This window comes from Leopardus geoffroyi, chromosome A1 (assembly GCF_018350155.1).
Source record: "Leopardus geoffroyi isolate Oge1 chromosome A1, O.geoffroyi_Oge1_pat1.0, whole genome shotgun sequence".
NCBI classification, from domain to species: Eukaryota; Metazoa; Chordata; class Mammalia; order Carnivora; family Felidae; genus Leopardus; species Leopardus geoffroyi.
The window spans coordinates 97,460,033-97,484,357 of record NC_059326.1 but is presented as its reverse complement, the minus strand read 5'-3'; the positions used below and the strand labels follow the sequence as shown (position 1 = coordinate 97,484,357).

Genomic DNA, 24,325 nt, shown 5'->3' with positions numbered 1-24,325 from the left:
TAGCGTATGTGGAAGGCTATACTGAGTGTTAAATGGAAGGCTATACTGAGTGTTAAGTCTATAGAATAATTCAGACTGTAGAAGGTACTGAACGGCAAGGTAAAGAATATTGGCTTCAGGGGCGCCTGGGTGGCTCAGTTGGTTAAGCGTCCGACTTCAGCTCAGGTGGTGATCTCACGGTCCGTGAGTTCAAGCCCCGCGTCGGGCTCTGTGCTGACAGCTCAGAACCTGGAGCCTGCTTCTGATTCTGTGTCTCCCTCTCTCTCTGACCCTCCCCCCATTCATGCTCTGTCTCTGTCTCAAAAATAAACAAACGTTAAAAAAAAATTTTTTTAACAGAATATTGGCTTCATATATAATAAGGAGCCTTGAAAGGCTCTTGAACAGTCATGTTCATCTCCCTTATAATGTAGTTATGTAACTATGTTATTTGTTACGGAATAACAAATGATGCCGTGCTGGCATCATGAAGGATGCATTAGAAAGGTAAGGGTTGAGGTACAGGGACTAGTTAAGGAGCAATATAATAGTAACAAAGTAAAAAAGCACGAGCCATACGTTACACAAATGAAATTACAGTAGTACTCTAAAAGCTTCTAGATTAAGTACCCTCAATTTCCCATTAAAGGGTAAAGAACGTTGCTAATTGATATTAAGAATCCACATTCTCTCAAACTTTGTTTCATAGCTACATGAAAAAATTATCATTGACTTTTGTGAAATGGTAAGAGAGCTAAGTGATGAATATGGTAGGCAAAAAGACTGCACCACACCATGATACGAGCAACACACGAGGGGGGTTGAAGGTTTGTAAGTTGAGAGGAAAGGAAAAGCAAGATGGCCCATCTGAGAGGCCCCTGTGTATTTTCCGCGAAGCATGGCTCTGAAGATGAAGAGCAGCCCGACTTCTCCTTTAATTGTTGTTTAAAGGGACAGTGAGATGCAAGGGGAGCAGAGAGGCAGTCAGATGAAAACAGGACTGTGCGAAGTGAAGACAGTAGAAGTTCTATAGCAGGGCTGGCAAACTTTTTCTTAAAGGGGCATATAGTAGGCTTGCTATCTATAAAGTCTTTGCTTTCCTGAACTCCACTGTTGTAGTAGAAAAGTAGTCATGAAAACAAATAATGAGTGAGGTAGCTGTGTTCCAGTAAAATTTTATTTACAAAACATATGGCTAGGTCATAATTTGTTGATGCCCTGTTCTAAAGCAGTCCTCAAAAGTTTAATGTAGGTATAAATCACAAAAGAATCTGATTAAAATGCAGATAGCGATTCAGTAGATCTGCAGTAGAGTAAGTAATCTGTATTTTTAATAAGCCCCCAGATTTTACTCACTACTTCTCCGTACTTTGATTAGGTTCCAGAGGACAAAGAAAGTACAAGTATTTTATAAAAAATGTGTAATATATGGTGGTCCTATAATCATTTCGTCCTTAAGCATCACTTAAGTGAATTTTAATGGATATATATACAGACATACACATACACTCAAACACACACACACACACACACACAATGTTGTTCCAGAAAGAACCAACTGAACAGTAAGTGTTCTTGGGGAAGAATTTTATAAAACAGAATTCATATGGATTAATACTTTATCGTAAGTTCACTAAGCTGTTCTCTTCAGAAACCCAGACTAGTAACATTTATAAACCTCCAACATAATCAAACCATATTCCCATTTACATTTTCATATGCTACCTTGTTTCCTTGATAGTTAAATCTCATTCTTGTAACTCTTGAATTGCCACCAGATCGAAAACAGGTTATTTGTTGAGAATGGCCCCATTCAAACATTCTGACACTTCCATCTTGAGCTCCTGTCAGATCTGCAAAAAGGACAAATATTGTCAATTTATTACAGGAATCTTTGGTAAGTTAATTTGTGAATCCAATGTGCAAACCTTTATTACAGAGACACCTATGAAATAAATCACAGTCAATTGTTATGAAATTTCAATTGAATATTTTGAATCTTAAAAACAGTTTTATGATGACTTTCATTTGACTAAACACTACATGGCAGAAGCAATTAAATCAGACCTCTAAGAATTTTACTCCTTTTGAAATTATCTCAAAGAGGTTTTAATAAATACTTTGTGCAATAACCAGTTAACAAATTCTTGGGTGTACAAATGAGTCATTTCTTATCAGTCATACTATTAATGTTTAAATGTATACATTTTCTGTGGGAAAAAAAAGATTATAGGAAGTCTTGAACGTCATGCATGGTAAAGAAAGATATCACTTCTAATACTTATTCTGATTGACCGGATAGCTCAAATATATGTTGTATGTTTCACTGAGGAATATGAATAAGCTAAATAATTATTAATTCTTTACTTTGCCAATTCCTAATTTGGTGATACTAGGAACCTTATTTAATCTCCCTGAGCCTATTTCATACTGTCCTGTAGAAGGGGAATAATGATATATAAGTTAATGGACAGTTGTTAGAAGGAAATGAGATAAACCATACACATCATTTAGAAATATGCCTAACATGTAGGACTCAATTTATGTTAAGTATAATTATCAGTGGTAAGGTGGTATCCAATGTAGTAAAAACATTGATTAATTTTTAGATTATTTTATACCTTTAGTATAAGTAACAAAAGTTACTCTCTTCATTTTAAATATAAACCCTTGAATCCTTTTGTTAGATACGGTATATAATTTGGAAAACAGGTGCTTGTGGCACTTAGAACAGTGAAGAAGAAAAGGACACTGGTTTTCTCAACTGTATTTTATCAGAGTATCTCTCATAAAAAAAAGTAGTAAAATTTTTTTTATATGTTATTAAATTGAAGGGACATGAATACCTCTTAACATGCACTATGCTTATTACTATAACTGAAATAATTAACTGAAAATAACATATCCTGCCTGAGAGTATAAGAACTTACGACTAACCATTTCCTATGCCTACTATTAATTAGTGTGTCTGATAAAAGGCAAATGGACAAAATATTAATAAAATACAAACTGATTATGATGAGGCAATAAGTGACCACAATATCATTCTAATTTACTTAATAAAATATGGGAGTGATCCTATTAAAATAATAACCAGTAATGTTCAAAAATAAAATGTGCTAACTTAGAAATACGCAGTCAAAATGGTAAAAATTTACTGCATCAAGTTAGCCTTCTCTATTAATTCCAGAAAATTTTTTTCTATTTTTAACTAATTTTGAAATGAAGATTTTATTTACTAGCACACATTCTCTACAAAAAAAGTAAAATACTTGACTATCTTTCAACTGAAACTAAAAGCTTCCTTTAAACTGCTTAGAACACGGGCTAATTATGATCAACTTACAGTACGGAAGAGTTGGATGAGAAGTCATTCTTCTGACATTATTAATGGCTTTCTTAATCATCTGTTAAGAAAGAAAAATTGTTCTTCTATAGTTATGCTAAAAAGTAGTGTTAAAGATACAAATTGTGACAGGAAATTCAAATAACATCTATTTATTTATTTTTATGTGATTCCATAACTACCATTATGGGTGCTAAAAATACCAAGCATGGTTAGCAGAAATTAAACTTAATAGCTCAGCTCTCTTACATTTAAGTATACATACATTTTCTGCATCACTGACAAGGCTCTAAGAACAAATTCACCTTGAGAATTTACTCTTACCTCCTTTCTTGCCAATTCTTTTCTGATCCCATTAAATTTATTGGAATAATCCTGAATAGTATAAGGTTAAAAAGACAGGCAGAAGCATGTGAAAAAAAAAAAAGAGGTAAACAGAAATTGTACAAATTTTTAATTGCTAGTTTGGAATTGTTTAGTTATCCATTTTTAAGTCATGCTTTGAATGATTTAAGTAGCCTGTCAAATAAGAATAAATATGCAAAATTAAAGGGGTAATTTTAATAGAATAATTCCTATTTATATAGCACCATAAGTATAATTATATGCTATCCTAGGTTTGTAGCATCAGTCTTGAGTAGATTTTTTTGTTGTTGTCTTGTGAATTTTAAACTTCCCATTACACTGAAGTTGTGAGTAAAGTGGGGATTTGGTAGGGAGGGAAGAGAGCAGAACAGCACAAATGGTGAAGGACACAAACACTAAAAGGTGTTTATGGTTGTGATTATATTCCCAAAGCACAAGTTGGTCATGACAGCTATTCTTTTTTGTTCGAATTTGTAATTCAATAAATCAGTAAAGAACATATTTTATTAATCCTCCACAAAAAAAGAAAACTTGCTGAATGTTTCTTTTGTTTAGTAAATTTCGTGTTGAAATCTCATGTTCCTTTTAATTAAGAAATGCTTAAATACTCCTGTTCTTTTTCCTTCGACTAAAGTATCCAAGAAAAACCATAAGTAAAAAAAATACATAAACAGAGGTTTAAAAAATCTCTCAGAGCATGTACAGAACATTATAAAGGAAATAAATTGTTACTTATTTTAGAAGATCCATACAAAAAACAACCATTGTATTATACTGGGTCTTTTACTTAATGAAGTGGGGCTCGTTCAGCTCATTATGCTTACAAATCACGATCATCTCCATTAAAAACATGTCCTTGTAAGATGCAGACAGAAAGAAAATTCAGTCCTAACAGGAATGACAAAGGTAAATTTCTGTATTATAATGCTTTGGAGTATAAACAAGTATTTTCTGAGCACTGACTATATGTTAAACACTATTCTGGTTAGATATCATCAGTGTCTAAGGGAGGCATAATGTAATCTCTCAGGGAACTTACACCATTAAAAAAGACAATGAAAGAAAAGGCTGCTGGGGTGACTCAATGGCCTAAACATCTGACTCTTGATCTCGGCTCAGGTCATGATCTCACGGTTCCTTTGTTCGAGCCCCACGTCAGGCTATGCACTGACACAGCGGAACCTGCTTGGGATTCTCTGTCTTCTTCTCCCCCCCCTCTCTCTGCCTCTCCCCTGTTCACATGCTCACTCTCAAACTAAATAAATAAACGTTACCCAAAAAAGACAACTAAATAATAAACAGATAATTTCAAAACTGATAAAGGCCATAAATATGATAAAATGGGATAATATGATACTGAGTGACTACGGGGAGGGGAGAGAGGAGCAGATGCTGTCACTAAGGAAGCAAGGGAAATTTCTGGGAATGTGAGTTGAGATCTGAAAGGTCAAAAAGAAAAAAGAGTATTTGAAGCAGCAAGCATGGCAAAGGCTGTGGACAGGGCAGTGCACTTCATGCTTCCAGAGATGGAGACAAGGCCACTGTAAGCAGAGCAAAGTGAATCAGGTATGGAGTGAACAGAAGACGAGGTTGCAGAAGCTGGCAGGGGTCGAATCACACAGGACCTTAGCGCCATGTTAGGGACTTGTGTTTTTAAAGCTGTACCAGGAAATTTGAAAGTTTTAAACACCGGAGTAAGAGAGCACGTGACTCTTAATCTCCGGGTCGTGAGTTCAAACCCCACAATAGGGATGGAGCCTACTTAAAAATCAATCAAACAAGTAAAATAAACAGTGGAGTGACAACCTAAATGATGCTTAGGAAACACCAACTCTGGCCGCTATATACAGAACAGAGGGAGCAAGTATGGAATCAGAGACCAGCAAGAAATCTGTTACAGGAAAAGCTGTAATACATTGTCTGAAACTGGAGTTGGAAAAATGGTCTTTTATGCCTATATTTTGTATATTCTCTTTAAGTTTCCCTTTAAAAGATGGTAATATCAGTAAGTTTTATAATTAATGTATTTTAATATATCTGTCAGTTGAAAAAAATGAACTATAAATGACCAAGTCATTTGATTTGAATAATTACTATATTGCTTTTCAAATTCTTCAATACTTAAAACACTCCTACCTGAAATCCATGAGCTAAGAGGAACAGAAGACTTTAATATAATAAGCTCTACCACAGATTTGAGATAATGACCTAAGTTAAATCACTAGACCTTCTTGGAACTCAACCTTCATCTAAAAAATGGTAAGCAGGAGTAGTTATAACAGCCATCTCAACAGATACCTCAAAGAATAAAAGGGTTATATGACAAAAAATAAGGTTATATGACTGACAGAACTACATGAATATAAAACACTGTCAGGTATTATTAAAGATGATTAAGCCTTTACTTAAATAATTACCCTTAGTAAAAAAGTTTGGTGGGGGAGGCCAAGGAAAGAATACTGTAGGAATGAGGAAACTGAAAATAACCTCACCCCCAGAGAGCCACTGAAAGAATTACTGGTGCGGGGTTTCTCTGACTCTATGTATCATTAAGTATTAATAAAAGAATCTCATGGAGGTTTACACATGGATCACCTCTTACTCAGGGCTCAAGAAAATCCTCACACAAAATATAAACAAATTACTGTGGCTATGTTCCAATAAAACTTTACTTATAGACAATGAAATCTAATTTCATATCATTTTTATGTGTCACAAAATACCACTCTTCTTTTGATTCTTCCTGTAGCACTGAAAAATGTAAACACTATCCTTAAGCAGGCTGTCTATACAGAAACAGCTGGTAAGCAGGATTTGACCCAGAGGCATCTGGGGGGCTAAGTCGGTTAAGCCATCGACTTTGGCTCAGGTCATGATCTCGCAGTTTGTGACTTCGAGCCCCACATGGGGCTCTGTGCTGACACCTCAGAGCCTAGAGCCTACTTCGGATTCTGTGTCTCCCCCTCTGTGTACCCGTCCCCTGCGTCTCTCTGTCTCTCAATAATAAATAAATGTTTAAAAAAAAGTTTTTAAAAAAGGTTGAAAAAAAAAAAAAAAAAAAAAAGCAGGATTTGACCCTAGATCTTAGCTTGCTGAGGCTGATGTGTACCAATAAGTTCCAAATAATTACATAAAACGCAACTCTCTGTATTTTAAGTTATTTATTTAAAATCATTTTCTTATCTTTTTCAAGAGGAAACATGTTGTTCTTCATAATCAAAATTTATAATTTCCAGCAATTATGACTTACTAAAAAGTTGGGAATTTTTCAAAAATATGTTTAGATCACCTCTACTCTATCAAGCTAGAGGGGAAAAAAGGACATTTATGCACCACATTTTTAACTTGACCTACCACAGAGGCTCCTCTGCCGGTCTGTGTACTTCCAAGCCATGGCATATTGATTGGAGTGCCGGGATTGCTGTGTGTATATGGGGTTGTACCTTGCACAGCTGTTAAATCATCCCGAGCATGTATAACCAAGAAATCTTCTGATCTACAAAAGAATGTCAACCGGAATGAAAGCAATCCCATCAGTTCTTAATTTCTTCTGTTATACATGAAAGCTCTAATATATGATTTTCTATTTCCCTCCAAAATTAATTTTCTTCAGCTCTTTACCCCCAACTCAAAGACAGTAACTTCATATGTGAACAATTTTAGGTCCTCTCACTTTATTCTCTTCCAACTCTCAATTCCTTTCTTTAAAGTTCCTGCCACCCCCTTTGCACTCTTTTGCATATTGGCAACCACTGTATTTACAATCTAGGAATATTCCTCTAAATATCTTTTGAAAGTTACAGTCCTGTGGATATCATCATTTTTAACACAATGTTACTGAATAAAAACAAAGTATAAAAGTACCCTTTGTTTTCCATTTCAGTATCATCATCTACCCAAGTATAGATCTGTGTAGCCAGAATTCCAGAAACATCCAGCTCTTGAACATCATGGCTTGAAGCAATTGCTATGCAGTTTCTATTTGCCTGAAAAACAAATCATATGGTAACTTTTAAATAAAAAAGCATGCATATGAGCTACTTCTGAAAATGGAAACTACAAAATAGCCCCTAGAAATGGTAACTTTAAGATACAGATAGCATTTTCACCGACTCTTTAAAATTAATTCTAATAATTAAATCTTGAGTGTAATAATTTTCAGCTTGATCTTAGAGATATGTTTATGTTCAAAGAATTCAAGAGCATCTAACAGAAAGCCTCCTCTTTATATGTATGGTAAAACATATACTACTTTATTTGTTCTCCCAGCATTGTCTTTCCAGTTTGCTAGTATGGTACAATCTCCCCAAGGTTTTGACACAGTTCAGAAATTTGAAGGAGCTGTTGAAAAAAGACAGAAGCTCTAGAAGGTAGAAAAAGGTGAGGGAAATAAGGAGCATCACACTAAAATAATGGTGCATTATTCAACTAAGGTAGTACCACTTTCACCTAAAGCTTTTCAGTCCTAGACAAGAAAAACACAATTTGAGAAATGGTCACAAAGAAGAGATGCAGGGAGTAGAAAAAGAGTGGGGACGCATGCCAGAATAAATCATAAATTAAATGCTGGTGAGATTAAATGACCTAAAATTTTAACTATCTATGAACTGAAAATATACACCTCTAAAAGAGAAAATGAAAGGATACTGACAGCAAAGAGAAAACAAGGTTAATATTTCCACTATGTAAAATGCTAATACAAACTAAAACAAAAAAAATGAATATCCCAGACATAAATGGATAAGGAATTCTCTACGGGTCCCTCCATTTCTCCATCTTTTCTGAGCGACTTACTGACTGCTATTGTTTCTGGAGGATGTCTACATACCTACAGTGTCTCTCTCCAGATCAAAGGGCAGGTATATGTAATGTTCATTAGAGAGATTTAGGTTTCCTAAATTCAATGTTCCTTTCCTTACCATACAACCCATTCTGTGCAGTTAGCATTTGACCTTCTCCCTGCCACTCTGGTAATTTGAACACAGGGAACCAGAGCATAAATGCTAATATTCCTGGATACTACTTCTGCTATTAGTAATAAACTGTGATGGTCTGTGGTCCAAGAGTCTGTGTCTTCTTACAGCATTCGTTAAACTGAGAAAGCTAACTTGCTAGCTTGAATGCAGGGGAAAATTGTCACAGATAATTCACAACTAAACAAATGGGAAAAAGTTCAATCTCATCAACATTTTAAAATAATGCAATTTAAAGCAAAAGGTATTGTTTCTCAACTACAAATTTAGCAAGATGTAAAACAATAAATCAGGAGAAATAAAAATTAAACAGGTACCCTATTCTTATATAGTGGAACACAGATTTTATATATGTGGATGATTGTTCATTTTTTGTTACTTATATACATCCAAAAAAAAAGAGACTGTAATATATCATATTACATAGATATTAGAACTGAGAACTGCCTAGCTAAGGGGCTGTTTCCAAACTTGCTTGTCTTCAACAGAATCAGTCACTGTTTGGGGGTGTGTAGAAGAGAGAAACGAGACAAAAGACACAGGGAAAGATGAGGGCAGAATGACAAAGGAACTACCTACGAGAAATAGAAAGAAAGACGCAGAATAGGATGATGGAGAAACAACTGGTGAAATGATTAATGAAGGGGTAATGCCATAGAATATTTACCTAAATAATATTTAAAAATTATTTTAAAATTAGGAATACTTAAAAAAGAAGATATACATACTTAAGTATATATATTTGTGTGTGTGTGTGTGCACGTGTGTATAAATAAAATTGTGCAGTAAAGCATTTAGGTAAGAGAAAAGAAGAAAATGATTACAGTAATTTTTGACCTTACATTACTGTATATCTAAGGTTATATCTCTTCTATAAGTAGCTTACAGACACTTCTGAGGAAGATGTTGAGTAGAAAACTAAGGAATGTAAAAGAAACACTAGTTAGGTAGCTACTATGGTTGTAAGTCAAAGAGAGAGAATTTCTGTAAGTCATATAAAAGCTTAAATTTGATCTAATATTAGTAATCACATTCAACATATTCATATAAGGAAAATAAAAAATCTTTTCTTTGGTTTAAATGCTGTAATGTGTTATAAAATTCTCAAGGCTACTGCATATATAAATACTTGATAGTCTCTCTGTGTAGTAATTAAACATTATTTTATCTCCTACATATGCAGTATATAATTATCAAACAATATAATCATTTTATAAAATAAAATAACTTATTCAGATTGCAATTTAGGCAATGGGAAGTAGCTTTCAGACAGAAAAATACTAATACTGAATAAACTGACAAAACGGGACTTTCTTCAACCATGAATACTTAGTCATCAAAGAAAAAAAGTCTATCTACTTACTTTATTAACAGCAAAGGCAGTAATGATATCAGATTCCTTGTGAATAATCCTTGCTTTACCTCCAGGATATCCCAAGTCTGCTTCTATCTAAACAGAAGGAAATAGAACATAAAAATATAGCAATTTTAATCACAGGAAAAATAATATATGCAAATCTGTCATTTAATACTTGTATAAATTAAAGAAACTTTTTAAATATTTCATATCTAAAGGTATTGTTTTACATGCTACTCATCCCTAAAATAAAACTCATGTGAACAGGGAAATTTAAACTTTTTCAAGCTTGCCTTTTCATATATAAAAAGACAGTTGATACAAAATACAACTTCTTAATTGCTCACGTTCCCAATAAGTTAACTGCAATGAATTAACTTTAAAGGATCAAGACATTCTAATCATTAAAACAAGATTTGTTTACCCTATTTCTTAGTATTATAATCTTTTGATAAATATTAGGTCAGAAAGTAAATGTTTTTATATGTTTTGCACGTCATAGAAGATCACTGTTGTATATTTATCTTTTCTTTTTTTTTTTAGAACCTTTTAAAAATATAAGGACCATTCTTAGTTTACTGCCTGTAAAGAACAGGTCAAATATGGCCAGCTTACTGAATCCTGGTCTAAAACGGCTTTTAATTTATAAAAACAAACAAACAAACAAACAACCTGAAACCCTGAAAGGCACAGTAATTTCCCAAGGGTCAGTAAGTCATTTTAGGTCAGTAGTCATTTTTAATAGCTGAATAAACCATAATTCAATGTACTTTAGATGAGGGAAATAATCTGACCTTTAGCTTACCCCAAAGAAGGTACGTACAATGCCTTTGAACTCAGATGAGAATACTGTATAAATCAATATTTACTAAACTAAACAGAGGTAAAAAGAGAAGGCAATTATTAAGAATTAAAAATGTTAATATAGGATAGTGTTTCATCTTATTTTATATCCCTAACCTTCATTCTTTAAGATGAATTAGTATAAAATGTTTCACAACTCATTGAGAAGTGCGGACGTTATTAATCTAAAATAAGAATATAACAAATTTAAGTCCTGCAAAGTTTAGATAAAAACATCACCAATGCCTGTCCAGTGTTTCACCAACAGAACTGAGTAGAATTAGCAGTATTTTTTAAATGGCAAATATAAAAGACTGTTGAATTGCAAAGGTGAGACGCCTAAGATAAAAACTCAAATAATCCTATGCCAACTAAACTCCTAGTCACTAGATGTAATGATGTCAAAGATGTTCGAATCTAAAATACAATCTGATAACAAACCGAAGATATTCAGTGTTTGCCAAACATTTTGGTTGATTTTGGGGTCAACCTCTTTTCTAACAAAAATCTTATCTCAAATTCTGTAATTTTATGACAGAATCCCAACTTAGTGACCTATCTATAATATCTGGTATCTAAAGTATACTGAGTGTCAGGGCGCCTGAATGGCTCAGTCGGTTAAGCGTCTGGCCTCAGCTTGGGGCGTGATCTCACTTCGTGAGTTCGGGCCCCGCGCTGGGCTCTGGGCTGACTGCTCAGAGCCTGGAGCCTGCTTCGGATTCTGTGTCTCCCTCTGTCTGCCCCTCTGCTGCTTGCACTCTGTCTCTTGCATTGTCTCAAAAATAAATAAGCATTTAAAAAAACTAAAAAAATAAAGTATACTAAGTGTCTACTACTAGATTTTGAAGAAATTGGAAAGAGAGACAAATGATGTTTGCAGGAAGTGGAGGAGTATGTTATGTGCTGATAACGGGTGGGTGGGGGGAAACATACTAGTTTTAGCTGCAGAGCTTTTTCCAACTTTACCTGATAGGGAAAAAGGCTCCTGCAAGCATAAACTTAAAAAGCTTCTTCAATGTGAAAATACATGCCTGTCCTCTCAAAATCTTTATTTAATAAAACATTATTTCTTAATATTGTGGTCTCAAGATCACCTGCTTTAAAATCAAGTGGAGGGAGAGGGAAGGAATGGTGTTTAGCATCTCAAAAACTTAGTATTTAATTTAGAAAACAATGACAAGTGGTAGGAGATTGAATACCAGGCAAGATTCAGTTTGCAAAGAGTCTTAAAAGCCACAATGAAGAGTTCAGATTTTATTTTGGAGCTAGGAAGACACTGCAGGGTTTAGACAGTTCTGCAAGTTGTGAGGTAAAGTATAAAGGGTGTGAGAATGGTTGCCAGAAAACAGTCAACAGGCTGTTAATTAGGGTAGTAGCAATGGTGGTAGTGATAGTTGGTTGGAATTAGGGTAAATTTTGCTAATGGAATGAAATTATAGTAAGAGTAAAAAAAAAAGCAAGTATAACTCCTAGTTTTCAGACCTAAAAACTGGGTAAGTGAAGGTACCATTTAATGAGACAAAAGTGAAGGAAAAGTAAGGACTTACGATAAAGATGAGAAGATAGAAAATTCTACTCTTGACATTCACGGTGAGGTAGCTATTAGATTAAGAAGTCAAGTCCAGAGTTCAGGAAATGAATGGGCTAGAGAGATTTAAGAGTTATCGGCCTATGGAGGATATTTAAACCATGAGATAAACCAAAGAGAAAGTAAAAATAGGGAATAGAAAATGTTACAGAACTAAGTCCTGGTGTACCCCATGTTTCAAAAAAGGGGGGAAAAGGTCAATTCGAAATGGAACTAGTTTTAGGAAAGAGGAATACTGACAGAATAAACAGACAGAACAAGAAACATTTTCCAAGTATGAATACTAAATAATCAAATATGATGTTAATAGAAACCAAGTGAAGCAAGAGTTTTAAGAAGGTGGCTGTGGTCAACGGTATCAAAAGATACTGAAACATTGAATTAAAGGAAGACAGAACCAACTACTGAATTTAGCATAGTGGGAGTCAAGGGTGACTTTGACTACTAACATCTCAGTGTAGTGGGCTGGAGATAACACTTAACTAGTTTAAAGAGACACATGGTTAATAGGGAGGTAAATCCATTGGGGAAGATTCACAGAGGCACTCAAATGAATTGATAATATTTTACTTCTTAAACTGGGTGGTTCCTCCAGGGAGTGTCTGCATCATTACTCTTTAAGTCTTCTATAATGACTTTATAGGCAATTCTATAAATGAATTTTCCTAGATAGGGAAATTAAAGCAATGGGATAGTAGACCGATTCAAAGGTAGGTTTTTTGGTTTTTATTTGAAAGAAAGACAATAAAATATATTTGCTTATGTAGAGAATAATCAGAGAGGTAAATATTTATTAATGAAGACGGAGGTGGGGGAGGAGGGATAACTACTGAAGCAAAGTCCTTGGGTAGGTAAGAGCCCATGCGATCAGCGTACAAATGGAAGATCTGGTTTTGGACAAAAGAGTGACAGTCTATCTACTGTTAGAGATGTTAATGAAACATCTGCATATAGAGCAGAAGTAAGATTTGGTGGTGGAAAGATTAGTCTACATTCCCGATGACTGCACTTATTTTGATGACAGAACAAGGTCATCGGTGGCAAACAGTCAAGGAGTACTGGAAGTTTGAGGAAAGAGAGTAAAAGTGGGGAGAATGAAAAACAAAACAAAACAAGTACTACAGAGTAATTTATTTTGATCATTGGGTAATTTGGGAATTGTGGCTATAAATTTTAAGTAAGGCAAACCCCCACTGTTTGTGCTTTTTCTTCATCCACGTTCAGCTCTTGAGGTGAAGATGTCACCAGCTAATCCCCAGGATCTGACCTTTACTATCCACTTGCTTGTATTCACTGACCTTTGTCCTATATTCTTTCTTCCTTAAGCTCTTCCTTCCACCTTATCTCTTAACTCAGGCAAACAGAAGTCAACAGTGCCCCTCTGGCAATAGAAACTGCCCTGACAAGACTGGCAGGCCAGTCTGAACTTAACCCCTGACTCCAGACTACACAGATGGACCATAGAGGGATCTCTAGAATGACCTATCACTACCTTTCCCTCATTATAATACTAAAATATCTGCCCAAGGAGGAGCACAAGCCTTATACAATATACAATGTGTGTATAGGCACGTTTCCTTAAGGCACATGTGTGACCTTATGCCCGCCACTACATAGGATAATAAGGCTTCTCTATCTAAATATTCATCCTAATCCCAAATAAAAGGAACCCATCCACTCTTGTGCCAGGAATCATGGCTTTGGAAGCCATTCCTCACAATCTCCTTATTTGCTGCTAATAAAGTTTTCTTTGTGCAAAAATGCAACCTGATGCAGTTTGTGACTCATCAAGGAGTGAACTCATGTTCTATTACAAAGGCACAGAGTAGACAGAGTTGCATGTAAAGAGGTTTGGGGATTTTCAAGGCAAATACACCATAGAGAGAATGGCACAAAAGGGTTGAGAATTTTGCAGAATGATGAATCATGAAATCTAAGGCGGGAAAGAAAGAAGTGGAAACATGATATGCTCAAAACAGAGAACCTGCATGAGCTATGAACATAATTTAATTTGCTAAAGGCCATACAATATAAAACCAAAGTAAAAAAAAAATCACAATAAATACTATCTTAATGTAAAATTTAATGTATGTTTAATGTAAACCTTAACGAAAGGTTTCAGGCCATGGTTTAAAATCTGATTGGGCTGCAAATGTCCATCGACAAATGAATGGATAAAGAAGATGTGGTATATATACACAATGGAATATTACTCTGTAATAAAAAAGAATGAAATCTTGCCATTTCCAACCACGTGGATGGAACTAGAGGGTACTGTGCTAAGTGAAATTAGTCAGAGAAAGACAAATATCATAGGACTTCACTCACAGGAGGACTTGAACATACAAAACACATGAACATAGGGAAGGGAAGCAAAAATAATATAAAAACAGGGAGGGGGACAAAACATAAGAGACTCATAAATATGGAGAACAAAGAGAGGGTTACTGGACGGGGTGTGGGAGGGGGGATGGGCTAAATCAGTAAGGGACACTAAGGAATCTACTACTGAAATCACTGTTGCACTATACGCTAACTTGGATGTAAATTTAAAAATAAATAAAATAAAATCTGATTGGGCTGGATTTGTGAGGAAAAAAGAATCCAAATATTAGTACCAGAAGAGATTTTAAGAGATTACGCAGATCAAAAAAGAAAGAATTACCACAGATGACAGCAATTCCATTTCTGGGTATGTGTCCAGAAGAACTGAAAGCAGAGACTTAAACATACATATATATATATATATATATATATATATATATATATATATATATATATATATATCAATTTTCACAACAACATTACTCACAGCACCCAAAAGATGAAAACAACCCAAATATCCATTGATAGATGACTGGATAAACAATATATGTGACATGTACACAATGGAATACTATTTAGCCTTAAAACGGGAGGAGATTCTGAGACATACTACAACATGGATGAAGCTTGAAGATATTATGCTAAGTCAAATGAGCCAGTCACAAAACGGCAGATATTATGTTTCCACTTACACAGACACCCAGAGTAGTAAAATTCATAGAGACAGAAAGGAGGACGGGAGTTAGCTGGGGCTAGGCTAAGTGGGATGGAGAAAGTGGAGAGCTACTGCTCTAGTTTGGGAATATGAACAAGTTCTGCAGATGTTTGGTGCTGATGGTCGCAAACAAAGTCAATGTACTTAATGCTACTGAACTATATACTTAAAACAACTAAAATGGTAAATTTTTACATGTATATTTTACCACAATTTGTAAAAAGAGTACATTTTATACAGGTGATGATCTAAAAAATGTTCAGGTTCTGCAGACCTTCCTTTAAGAACTGAAGAGAGGAACATAACAGACTAACTTCAGGACTTCACTACTATTTTAATTAGAGCAGTTAGCATGTTTAAAATTATCAACCCAGTTTGATACATTAGGGTAAATGAGGCTTCAAGGACATAAAGAACCCAAGGTCCCACAACAGAGCTACAGAAAAGCTAAGGTGAGACTCTAGGTCTCATTAGTGATTCTCAGCTACTATCACCTTCTATGATGTAAAGCTGAGTGCTTGCACTTCAGCACTGCTCTAATAATATAATTAAATACAACACAGAGTAAAATGAGATCTAAACAATATCAAAGGCATATTGGAAGGAAATGGGAAGCTGGCAAGTGAATACAAAAGAAGACAAATACTCTAAATATTAGGAAATAAAAATATTCAAGAAGTAATTTTGTTTTCAAAACTAGCAGTGAAATGAGAGGTGACATCACCATAAATTTTCTTGTATATTAAAAGAATAGGGGAATATTATGAATAATTTTATACCAATAAATTTGACACCCCAAATGAAGCATATTTCTTTAAAGACATGGACTACTAAGGCTCATTCAAGAAGAAATAAATAACCCGACTTGCCCTACATGTTAAAGAAATTGAATTTGTAGATAAAAAACTCCAAGCCAAGATGGTTTCTCTGGTGAATTCTACCACTTAAGTAAGAAACAATACTAATTCTACACAATTTTTTTCCCAAAAAATTAAAGAGAGTATTTCCCAACACATTCTATGAGTCCAGCTTTAGTTTAAAACCAAAAAAAGAACCCCAAAACATTATAGGAAAACTTATGTTTGTTAACATAAATGCAAAAATCTTAACAAGAATTTTAACAAATATACCAATATATAAAAAAAAAATAACAAATACAGCACGACCAAATGAAGCTTAGCCAGAGAATGCAAGGTTTGTTTAACATCAAACAAATCCATCAACGTATTTAGTCATATTTACAGACTAAAATAAGAAAAACCATATGAACATCTCAGTGGTAACAACAACAGAAAAGAGAGGTGACAAAATCCAGCAACTATTACGATTAAAAATTTTCAACAAGCTAGGAACAGAAAGAAACCTCCTCAATCTTATAAAGGGTATCTATAATAACCCTATAGAATACAGCATACTTAATGACAAAAGACGCAATGCTTTTCTTCAAGATCGGGAACAAGATAAAAATGTCTGCTTTCACCATTTCTGTTCAACATGGGACTGAAAGTTCTAGCCAGTGCAGTAAGACAGTGGGAGATTAGGATAAAGATAAATAGATCAATAGTCCAAAACAGAGTCCCTAACACACATAGGTCAACTGTTTTGTTTTGTTAATTTTTTTCACCTTTATTTTTGAGAGAGAGAGCCAGAGTGCCAGCAGGGAAGGAAAGAGAGAGAGGGAGACACAGAATTCAAAGCAGGCTCCAGGCTTTCAGTTGTCAGCAAAGAGCAGGAGCTTAACCTAACCGACTGAGCCACCCCACCCAGGGACCATGTCAACTGTTTTTTTTAAAAGGAGGAAAAGGCAATTCAGTGGAGGAAAAGATAACTTTTTCATTAAACAGTGGTGAACAACTGATACACACATGGGAAAAAAAAAAAAGCAACTGCAATCTATACTTTCTACCCATATTAAAAAATTGACTCAAAAAAATTTTTTTGTAGGATTTAAACACTGCCTTCGTGTTATAATTTCTTTGTAGGGCAGAGCTTTAGATTTCTGTTTTTAACTGGAAAGCTGTGGTAATGGAAGTAGTCTTCACTAATTGTAAAACTAACACGAGAGCAGAGGTGGAGAAAATCTTTGTGATTTTTAGGTTAGGCAAAAATTTCTTAGATATGACACCAAAAAGAACATCCACACACAAAACAAATTTTGATGAGGTTCGATGTACCAATTAAAAACTTCTCAGTTTAAAAGAAATTGTAGAGAATCAAAAGACATGTGAGTAGGAGAAAATATCTGCAAATGTGATACACCACTTATTTAAAAAATAAAAAGAACTGTTAAAACTCTGTCAAGAAAACAACCCAATCAAAAAAAAAAAAAAAAAAAAGACATTTGAAAACACACTTCAACCAAAAAATTATACAAATGATATAAAAAAGCACACGGAAGATGGTCAAAGTAAATTAAAACTAGTACACACCTACTAGAATGGCTAAAATAAAAAGGCTGACCATACCACGCCCTGGTGAGGAGGTAAAGCAAGTGAGATACCATGTACTGCTGCTGGGAATATAAAAGGGTACCAGCACCTTGGAAAATACTTGAGTAGTTTCTCAAAAAGTTAACCACACACATACAATAAAATCTGGCCATTCCACTCCTAAGCATTTGCACAAGAGAAATGAAAGCATACGCCCAACCAAAGGGACCTGTATATGACTAATGTGAGCATTCTTATTTGAAACAGTTCTGAAATGGAAAGAGCTCAAGTGGTCATCCACACATAAAAGAATAAACAAATTATGGTACAGCTATACAATGAACACACCTCAGCGATAAAAAAGAATGAATTAATGAAATATCCAACATGGAGGAATATCAAAATAATTATGCTATGGGAAAAAGCATACATTGTATGATTCCATTTACATAAAATTCCAGAAAGTGCAAGCTAATCTATAATATGAAGAAGCAGATTGGTAGCTGCTTGTAGAGGAAGAAGGCACAGATGAAAAAAAGAAAGGAGTAAGAAAGAGATTAAAGTTTTGGGAGTGATGACTATATTCATTTTCTTGGTTGTGGTGATGGCTTTACCAGTGTATACATATTCCAAGATTAATCAAACTATACTTAATAAATATGTGCAGTTATTTTAAGTCAGGTATACACGATAAAGCTATTTAAAACAAAATTATAGCAGATGTTTGGAAAATCTTGGCCAAAAATGGTTGATGTTAACTAAACACACAGAAGGACTACCTTTGAATGTAATGTGATGACTATAGAAATACCACATTCTGATTATATTTATTAAATTTAATATATTTATAAATATTTAATATTTATTAAAATATTTGGATGAGATTTCATGATAATGTACAGACTAGTAATTAATGATAACTTAGGCAAGGAATTATTGTTAACTGATTAAAAGTTTCAACTATATTCTTTCAAAATTGCCAAAGGCCATTAGACATTTCCAAAGTATGGACTAAATATATTTATTTTGCCAAACTTGAGTTATAATATACACTTGACAGCTAATCAGTCTTTTTTATTAATTATACAGAATTATTTTTATTTTAACCAGAAGAATTTCTTTGGAAAAGAATTAGCAGGGGGAATTAGTAACCTTAAAAAATTATCTTCAAGAAAGTTTTCCTCTAAAAATTACTTTGTTGAGATGGTCTTAAAATCAGAGTAAGAAACACATGAGTGAGTTAAATGTCAATTTAATAAAACTCACATTTGAATATATGATCATAGAACATTTGGGAGATATTTCACGATTACACCAATTCCTACCATTCTTGCTCTGTTCTCAAGTATTAGCAGAAATTGCTACATACAAGGCAATGTGCTATGTGCCATTACTACCAGCACAATAAATGCTACATTTAGCATCTGATATATTTTAAGGAACTAACATCACAGAAGACATTGTTAACTTCCAAAATGACACTTGTAAAACAGAACAATACTGCTACAATTCTACAACGGCTATTGTAATACACCTTATTAAGAACTTCAGTAGCATTTACTCAAAAAAATGTGTAGCCAAAACAGGTTACATTCAACTCTCTTTAAAATTGCATTCTCTTATTAACAAAACAGAAACAATTTTTATGACTGCATATTTAAGCTACTGAAATCAAGTAAGAATAATCTGAGGGAACAATAATTTAATTGCACTGGAAACAAAGTCCGGTTCAAAACTCAAATGCAAACAATGTGTTTTTCTTGTGAAAGAATGCAATTTCTCATTTTAGTTGAATGATATTTTGTACCTTATTGATGTTTGGCTCCTCCATCATAGAATTTTTGATGGTTTCACAGTTGTCCTCTAATGACTTCATCAAGAAAGAATAACCACATGACAAAGAGTAAAGACGAGATATAACATGCAAAATACCGGGGATATTTTTATAATATTTTAAACTAAATTTACTAGAAAACAACACTGGACTGAGTTGTTATTTTTCAAGTTCATACATCTTAAAAGAAGCACATGTGGAGGTGCATGGATAAGGCTGGGCAAAACTGAATCCCTCAGAACTCATTAACCACCACCATAAATTTTATTTGCCCTTGCAAGAAATTTTAACTTACTTATTTTGAAATGTTGACATTAAAGCAAAGTTGAGACCCAAGTTCTTAATATTACAAATTTCAGAGCTACTGATCCACAGTACTCTCAGCTGAAAATTAAAGTCAAATTGTTCTCTTTCACATATGCTACTATGCCTTGTCTCCATTATGGTACCTCACTCCTCAGGAAAACCTCCTGATTAGAAACTTTTAATTTCTAGGTTTCTAATTCTCTCCTTCTCTTGATGTAGCCAGAAATAATAAACTGCTTGGAGGCACACATCCTGCTAAAAAGGGGATATTAGAAAAAACTGGTTCAAGACCTCTGGTTCTCAGAAAATGAAAGCAAACAGAAATACAAAGTGAGGACAAAGATGATAGCTGTCAAGTATTTTTTTCTGGCTGGGGAATCATTCAGATATAGTTCATTTGCAGCCATCTGTATTCAATTTCCAAGTATAAAAAGGAAAGATCTTTTATTTTTAAAACGCAGTATAGGAAAAGAAAAGATCTGAGCATACACCAGGATTTAAACATCAGATGGAGAAAATTTCATTTTCACACACATAAGGAATAAAGAAACCATCTCAAAATCCTCCCATCCAAAATACAGAGCCTGTCATGTATCTATTTCCTAACCATATGAAAAGTCACAGGACGTGGACTCAAACTATTTAAATATAATCATCATTTTATAAAAAAAGACATGGAAGATAATTTTGTTAACATCAAGAACAAGCTAATCAACTTGCCAGTAAAGATTAAACAATATACTAACTTTATAGAGTTAATATTCTACTTAATTCCAAATCATCTGTGGTTCACCATACAAAGTTTTCATTTGCATATTCCCTTTATCAAAATGTCACTATTTTTAAAAAGTGAAGAATAAAACATGAAGAATAAAACAATAATGCAGTAGCAATTAATTTCTAATAACTACCATGAATGATGCCAAGTTTTAAGTAAATAAGATCTACCGGTTAAAATATTCCAAATTAATTTTGCAGGAAAAAAAGCCCCTAAGATTCAGAGAAAATATTTAGCTCACTAATTATAAAGCTTTCTCTCAGTCCAACATTCATAAGCATGCATTTAATTACTAACAAAAAAATTAAAATTTTCTTAAGGTATCATCGAACTCTGAAAGAAAACTCAAACAGCAAAGGAATTTAAAAGATGTAGTTGTACTCATTTCCCTGCTGTTCTTCCTCATGTATCTGGCTTAGTCATGCTACTCCCCTCCCTTAGTGGTTCTATTTCCTGATTCAACTAGACAATCTGGTGGTGAACAATTTTTTATTTTGTTTTGAGAATTATTTAATTTCCCAAATACCTATAATTCCAAATTCCCTATATCAGCAGTAGAGAAATATTTTTTATATTTAAACTATATTAATCAAATATGGCCATTTCTTTAAAAAATGATTTTGTACATTTTTTGTACAAAAAATGATTTTGTACATCTATACCTATACAAAGTAGGTCAGAGAAACCCAAGAAATAACAAGCACAGTAAACATACTTTTTCCACAGTAAGCAGGTATAAAGTGTATAAAGAAGGAGGGCTTTATTCACTATTATGGAAATGCTTTAACTTGTAATACATTATTTTAGGCAAAGATATATTTAAAATAAAATCAGAAACATTACCTCACCAATGAACACACCCTAATTAATTAGTCTCTGATCCAGTACATTTTTAATTTTACTTATCCCAAAATTTTCTTGAACTGTTTAATGGTAATTCATATACTAAATATTTAAGATACATCTTATGGAAAGTTAAATAAAACTACTTTTATTTATTCTATTTTATCTATTGTTGGCTTAGATTTCAATGTTATCCTAAGATACATATTTCACAAGTTTTCTAAGTTGCAAAAAATTATGTATTTTGTTTCCTGGCTTGGCTAATTCAAATATATTTACATCACCAGGTGAATGCTAAGTATCAGCACCCGCAGTTGCCTCTTATAAAATAGTGCTTAAACCGAGAGCCCATCAGATCTATGTAATTTTTCTGTTTTTCATTAAGGTTATTATATGCCATCTTGCTTTTTGCTAACTTGTCTAGTAAGAAGCCACTTTAATGTATAAACATGCTGAGTCACTATGGTGTACACCTGAAATTAATGTAACATTGTATGTTGACTACACTCAAGTAAAAATTTTTTTTAAAAAAATCAGGAAAAAAAGCCGTTCTACTTCCTTATTTCTCCAAGTGAAATACCTTCTTTTTTTCCCCCCACTTCAAGAACCATACAAAACTTGCTTTCAGACTAGTTCAGTGCTTCTCAAAATACGATCCACACATCAGCTGAGGGTCTTGAGTCCGTGAGGACATAAGGAATTAGTGTCATCACTAAGTCCACCATTGAGTTTACCGGGTATTTTTTAAATAGCAATACTGTCACAGAAAAGGAAGCAACATGTTAATCTACATTCAGGTGCAAATTCTCCATAGTGTCAAAATGGAACTTTTTAAAGCACTGAACTAAATGTGAAAAATAATCATAATGATAACATCAAAGTATAATTAACCACAGTATATTTATAAACTGCACTTACAAAATTCACTAAGAAGCATAATTGAAAGAATAAAAAGAAAATGTACATATTTGAAATATTCTCAGTATACAAACCTAGTTTCAATAAAACTTCTAAGAAAACTTCTTTTAACGATCACATTCTGAAAATCATGGGAAAATTCGACTTTATTTCCTAAAATGGCAATCATGACAACTCAAAGCACACCAAACAAGATACACAATCTTCACTCAAACAGTACCTTTTTAGGAAAAAAAAGTTCCAAATACATCTGAATTAGTTACTTTAAATTGACTTCAGAAAACAGTGACCCGTTCTCTCTCCTTTTCAATTACTGTATCTATTTATTAACTGCATAATATACGTTTATGGTATAAAAGTGGGTTGTAAAATACAACTTATTCTTTATAGGTACATAAAACAAGACTTCAGTAATAAAAAAAAAAAGGTTTTAACTTATACAGACCTCATTTAGACATCTTTTCTTCGTGAATATATTTCTGATAAAAGTTTCCTGAATTTCTTCCTGCTTCACCAAATACTGCCAAAGTCTCTTCACAGACAGTGCCAGATGGTGTTTGGATCTACAGAGACAGGATATTTAATTATACACTTTGGAGATTTCTGATTAACTTGACCACATTTCCTTGGTGCTGTAAGAATGTTTATAATAATAAATAAACTAGAATCAGATCACATCATCTAGGCAGCAGTCTGCAAACTTTCTCTTAAAGAACCTGATTGTAAAGATTTTAGGCTTTCAGGCTACAAGGTCTTTCAACCACTCAACTCAGCCACTGAAGAAGGAAACCACCCATAGATAATATTAAAATCAAAGGGTGTGGCTGTAATCCAATAAAATTTTGTTTACAGTGCAGGAGGAGGGGTGGATTTGGCTCTAAGCTGCAGTTTCCGACCCCCAGGAACAGAAGATCTACCAAAATAGTTAAACTTCCTGGAAGAGATCTAGAGGCAGAGCTACTCCCAAGTGTCTGAGGACACATATCAGCCCACGAACTGTTACTGATGCTCACTATGGTTAAGAACTTGTGAAATAATGTGTATCAACTGTATAACTAAGCCTGTAAGTACAGTTTAATTCAGTTAACATTTGGTAGCAAGACTTTATTGATGAAACAAGCACTGCATCGATTTACCTTTTGGTGCAAATGCTTCATCTCCCCACGGACAGTAAAACAGTTTGCTAACTAAATATTTTGAAGGGCACTATTCCAGAGTGGGCGGAAGTAAACTATGGCCCACAGGTCAAACTCAGCCTGCCTTTCATTTTCAAAAATAAAATTTATTGGATCACAGCCATGACCATTTGTTTACTTACTGTCTATGGTTGCTTTCACTGTACAATGGCAGTTTAAGAGCTGCAACAAGGATTCTAGGGTCTGCAAAGCTTAAAATATTTACTTTCTAGGCCTTTGCAGGAAATGTTTGCTAACCTCTGGCCTACAATATACATCTAACAAAGACACAGATACGAGTCAAGAACTGCAAATTAGACACAGAAGGCCTTAAGTATTTTTTTTAAATTACTAGTTGATAGCATTCTGATTTAGTAACTCTGACGTAAAAACAGTATCCATAGGGGGCGCCTGGGTGGCTTAGTTTGTTAAGTGTCTGACTCAGCTCACTCAGGTCATGGTCTCGCAGTTGGGGGGTTAAACACCACGTAGGACTCTGAGCTGACAGCTCGGACCCTGGAACCTGCTTTGGATTCTGTGTCTCCCTCTC

General features: G+C 34.0%; 1 protein-coding gene across 8 annotated transcripts in view; it reads right to left on the bottom strand.

Annotated features, from left to right (window-relative positions):
- Positions 1-24,325, bottom strand: part of DMXL1 (Dmx like 1) — a 135,511-nt gene that overhangs the window by 13,898 nt on the left and 97,288 nt on the right. For 3 of the 8 annotated variants that reach the window (XM_045486552.1, XM_045486580.1, XM_045486603.1), the window contains 8 exons: positions 23,046-23,163; positions 19,729-19,791; positions 10,028-10,114; positions 7,556-7,677; positions 7,046-7,187; positions 3,650-3,700; positions 3,326-3,386; positions 1,705-1,832 (listed from right to left, as the gene is read on the bottom strand). In XM_045486552.1, coding sequence (XP_045342508.1) covers positions 1,705-1,832; positions 3,326-3,386; positions 3,650-3,700; positions 7,046-7,187; positions 7,556-7,677; positions 10,028-10,114; positions 19,729-19,791; positions 23,046-23,163 — 772 coding nt within the window. The remainder of the gene's footprint in view (positions 1-1,704; positions 1,833-3,325; positions 3,387-3,649; positions 3,701-7,045; positions 7,188-7,555; positions 7,678-10,027; positions 10,115-19,728; positions 19,792-23,045; positions 23,164-24,325) is intronic. The other 5 variants (XM_045486558.1, XM_045486589.1, XM_045486595.1 and 2 more) reach the window with 3 other exon arrangements.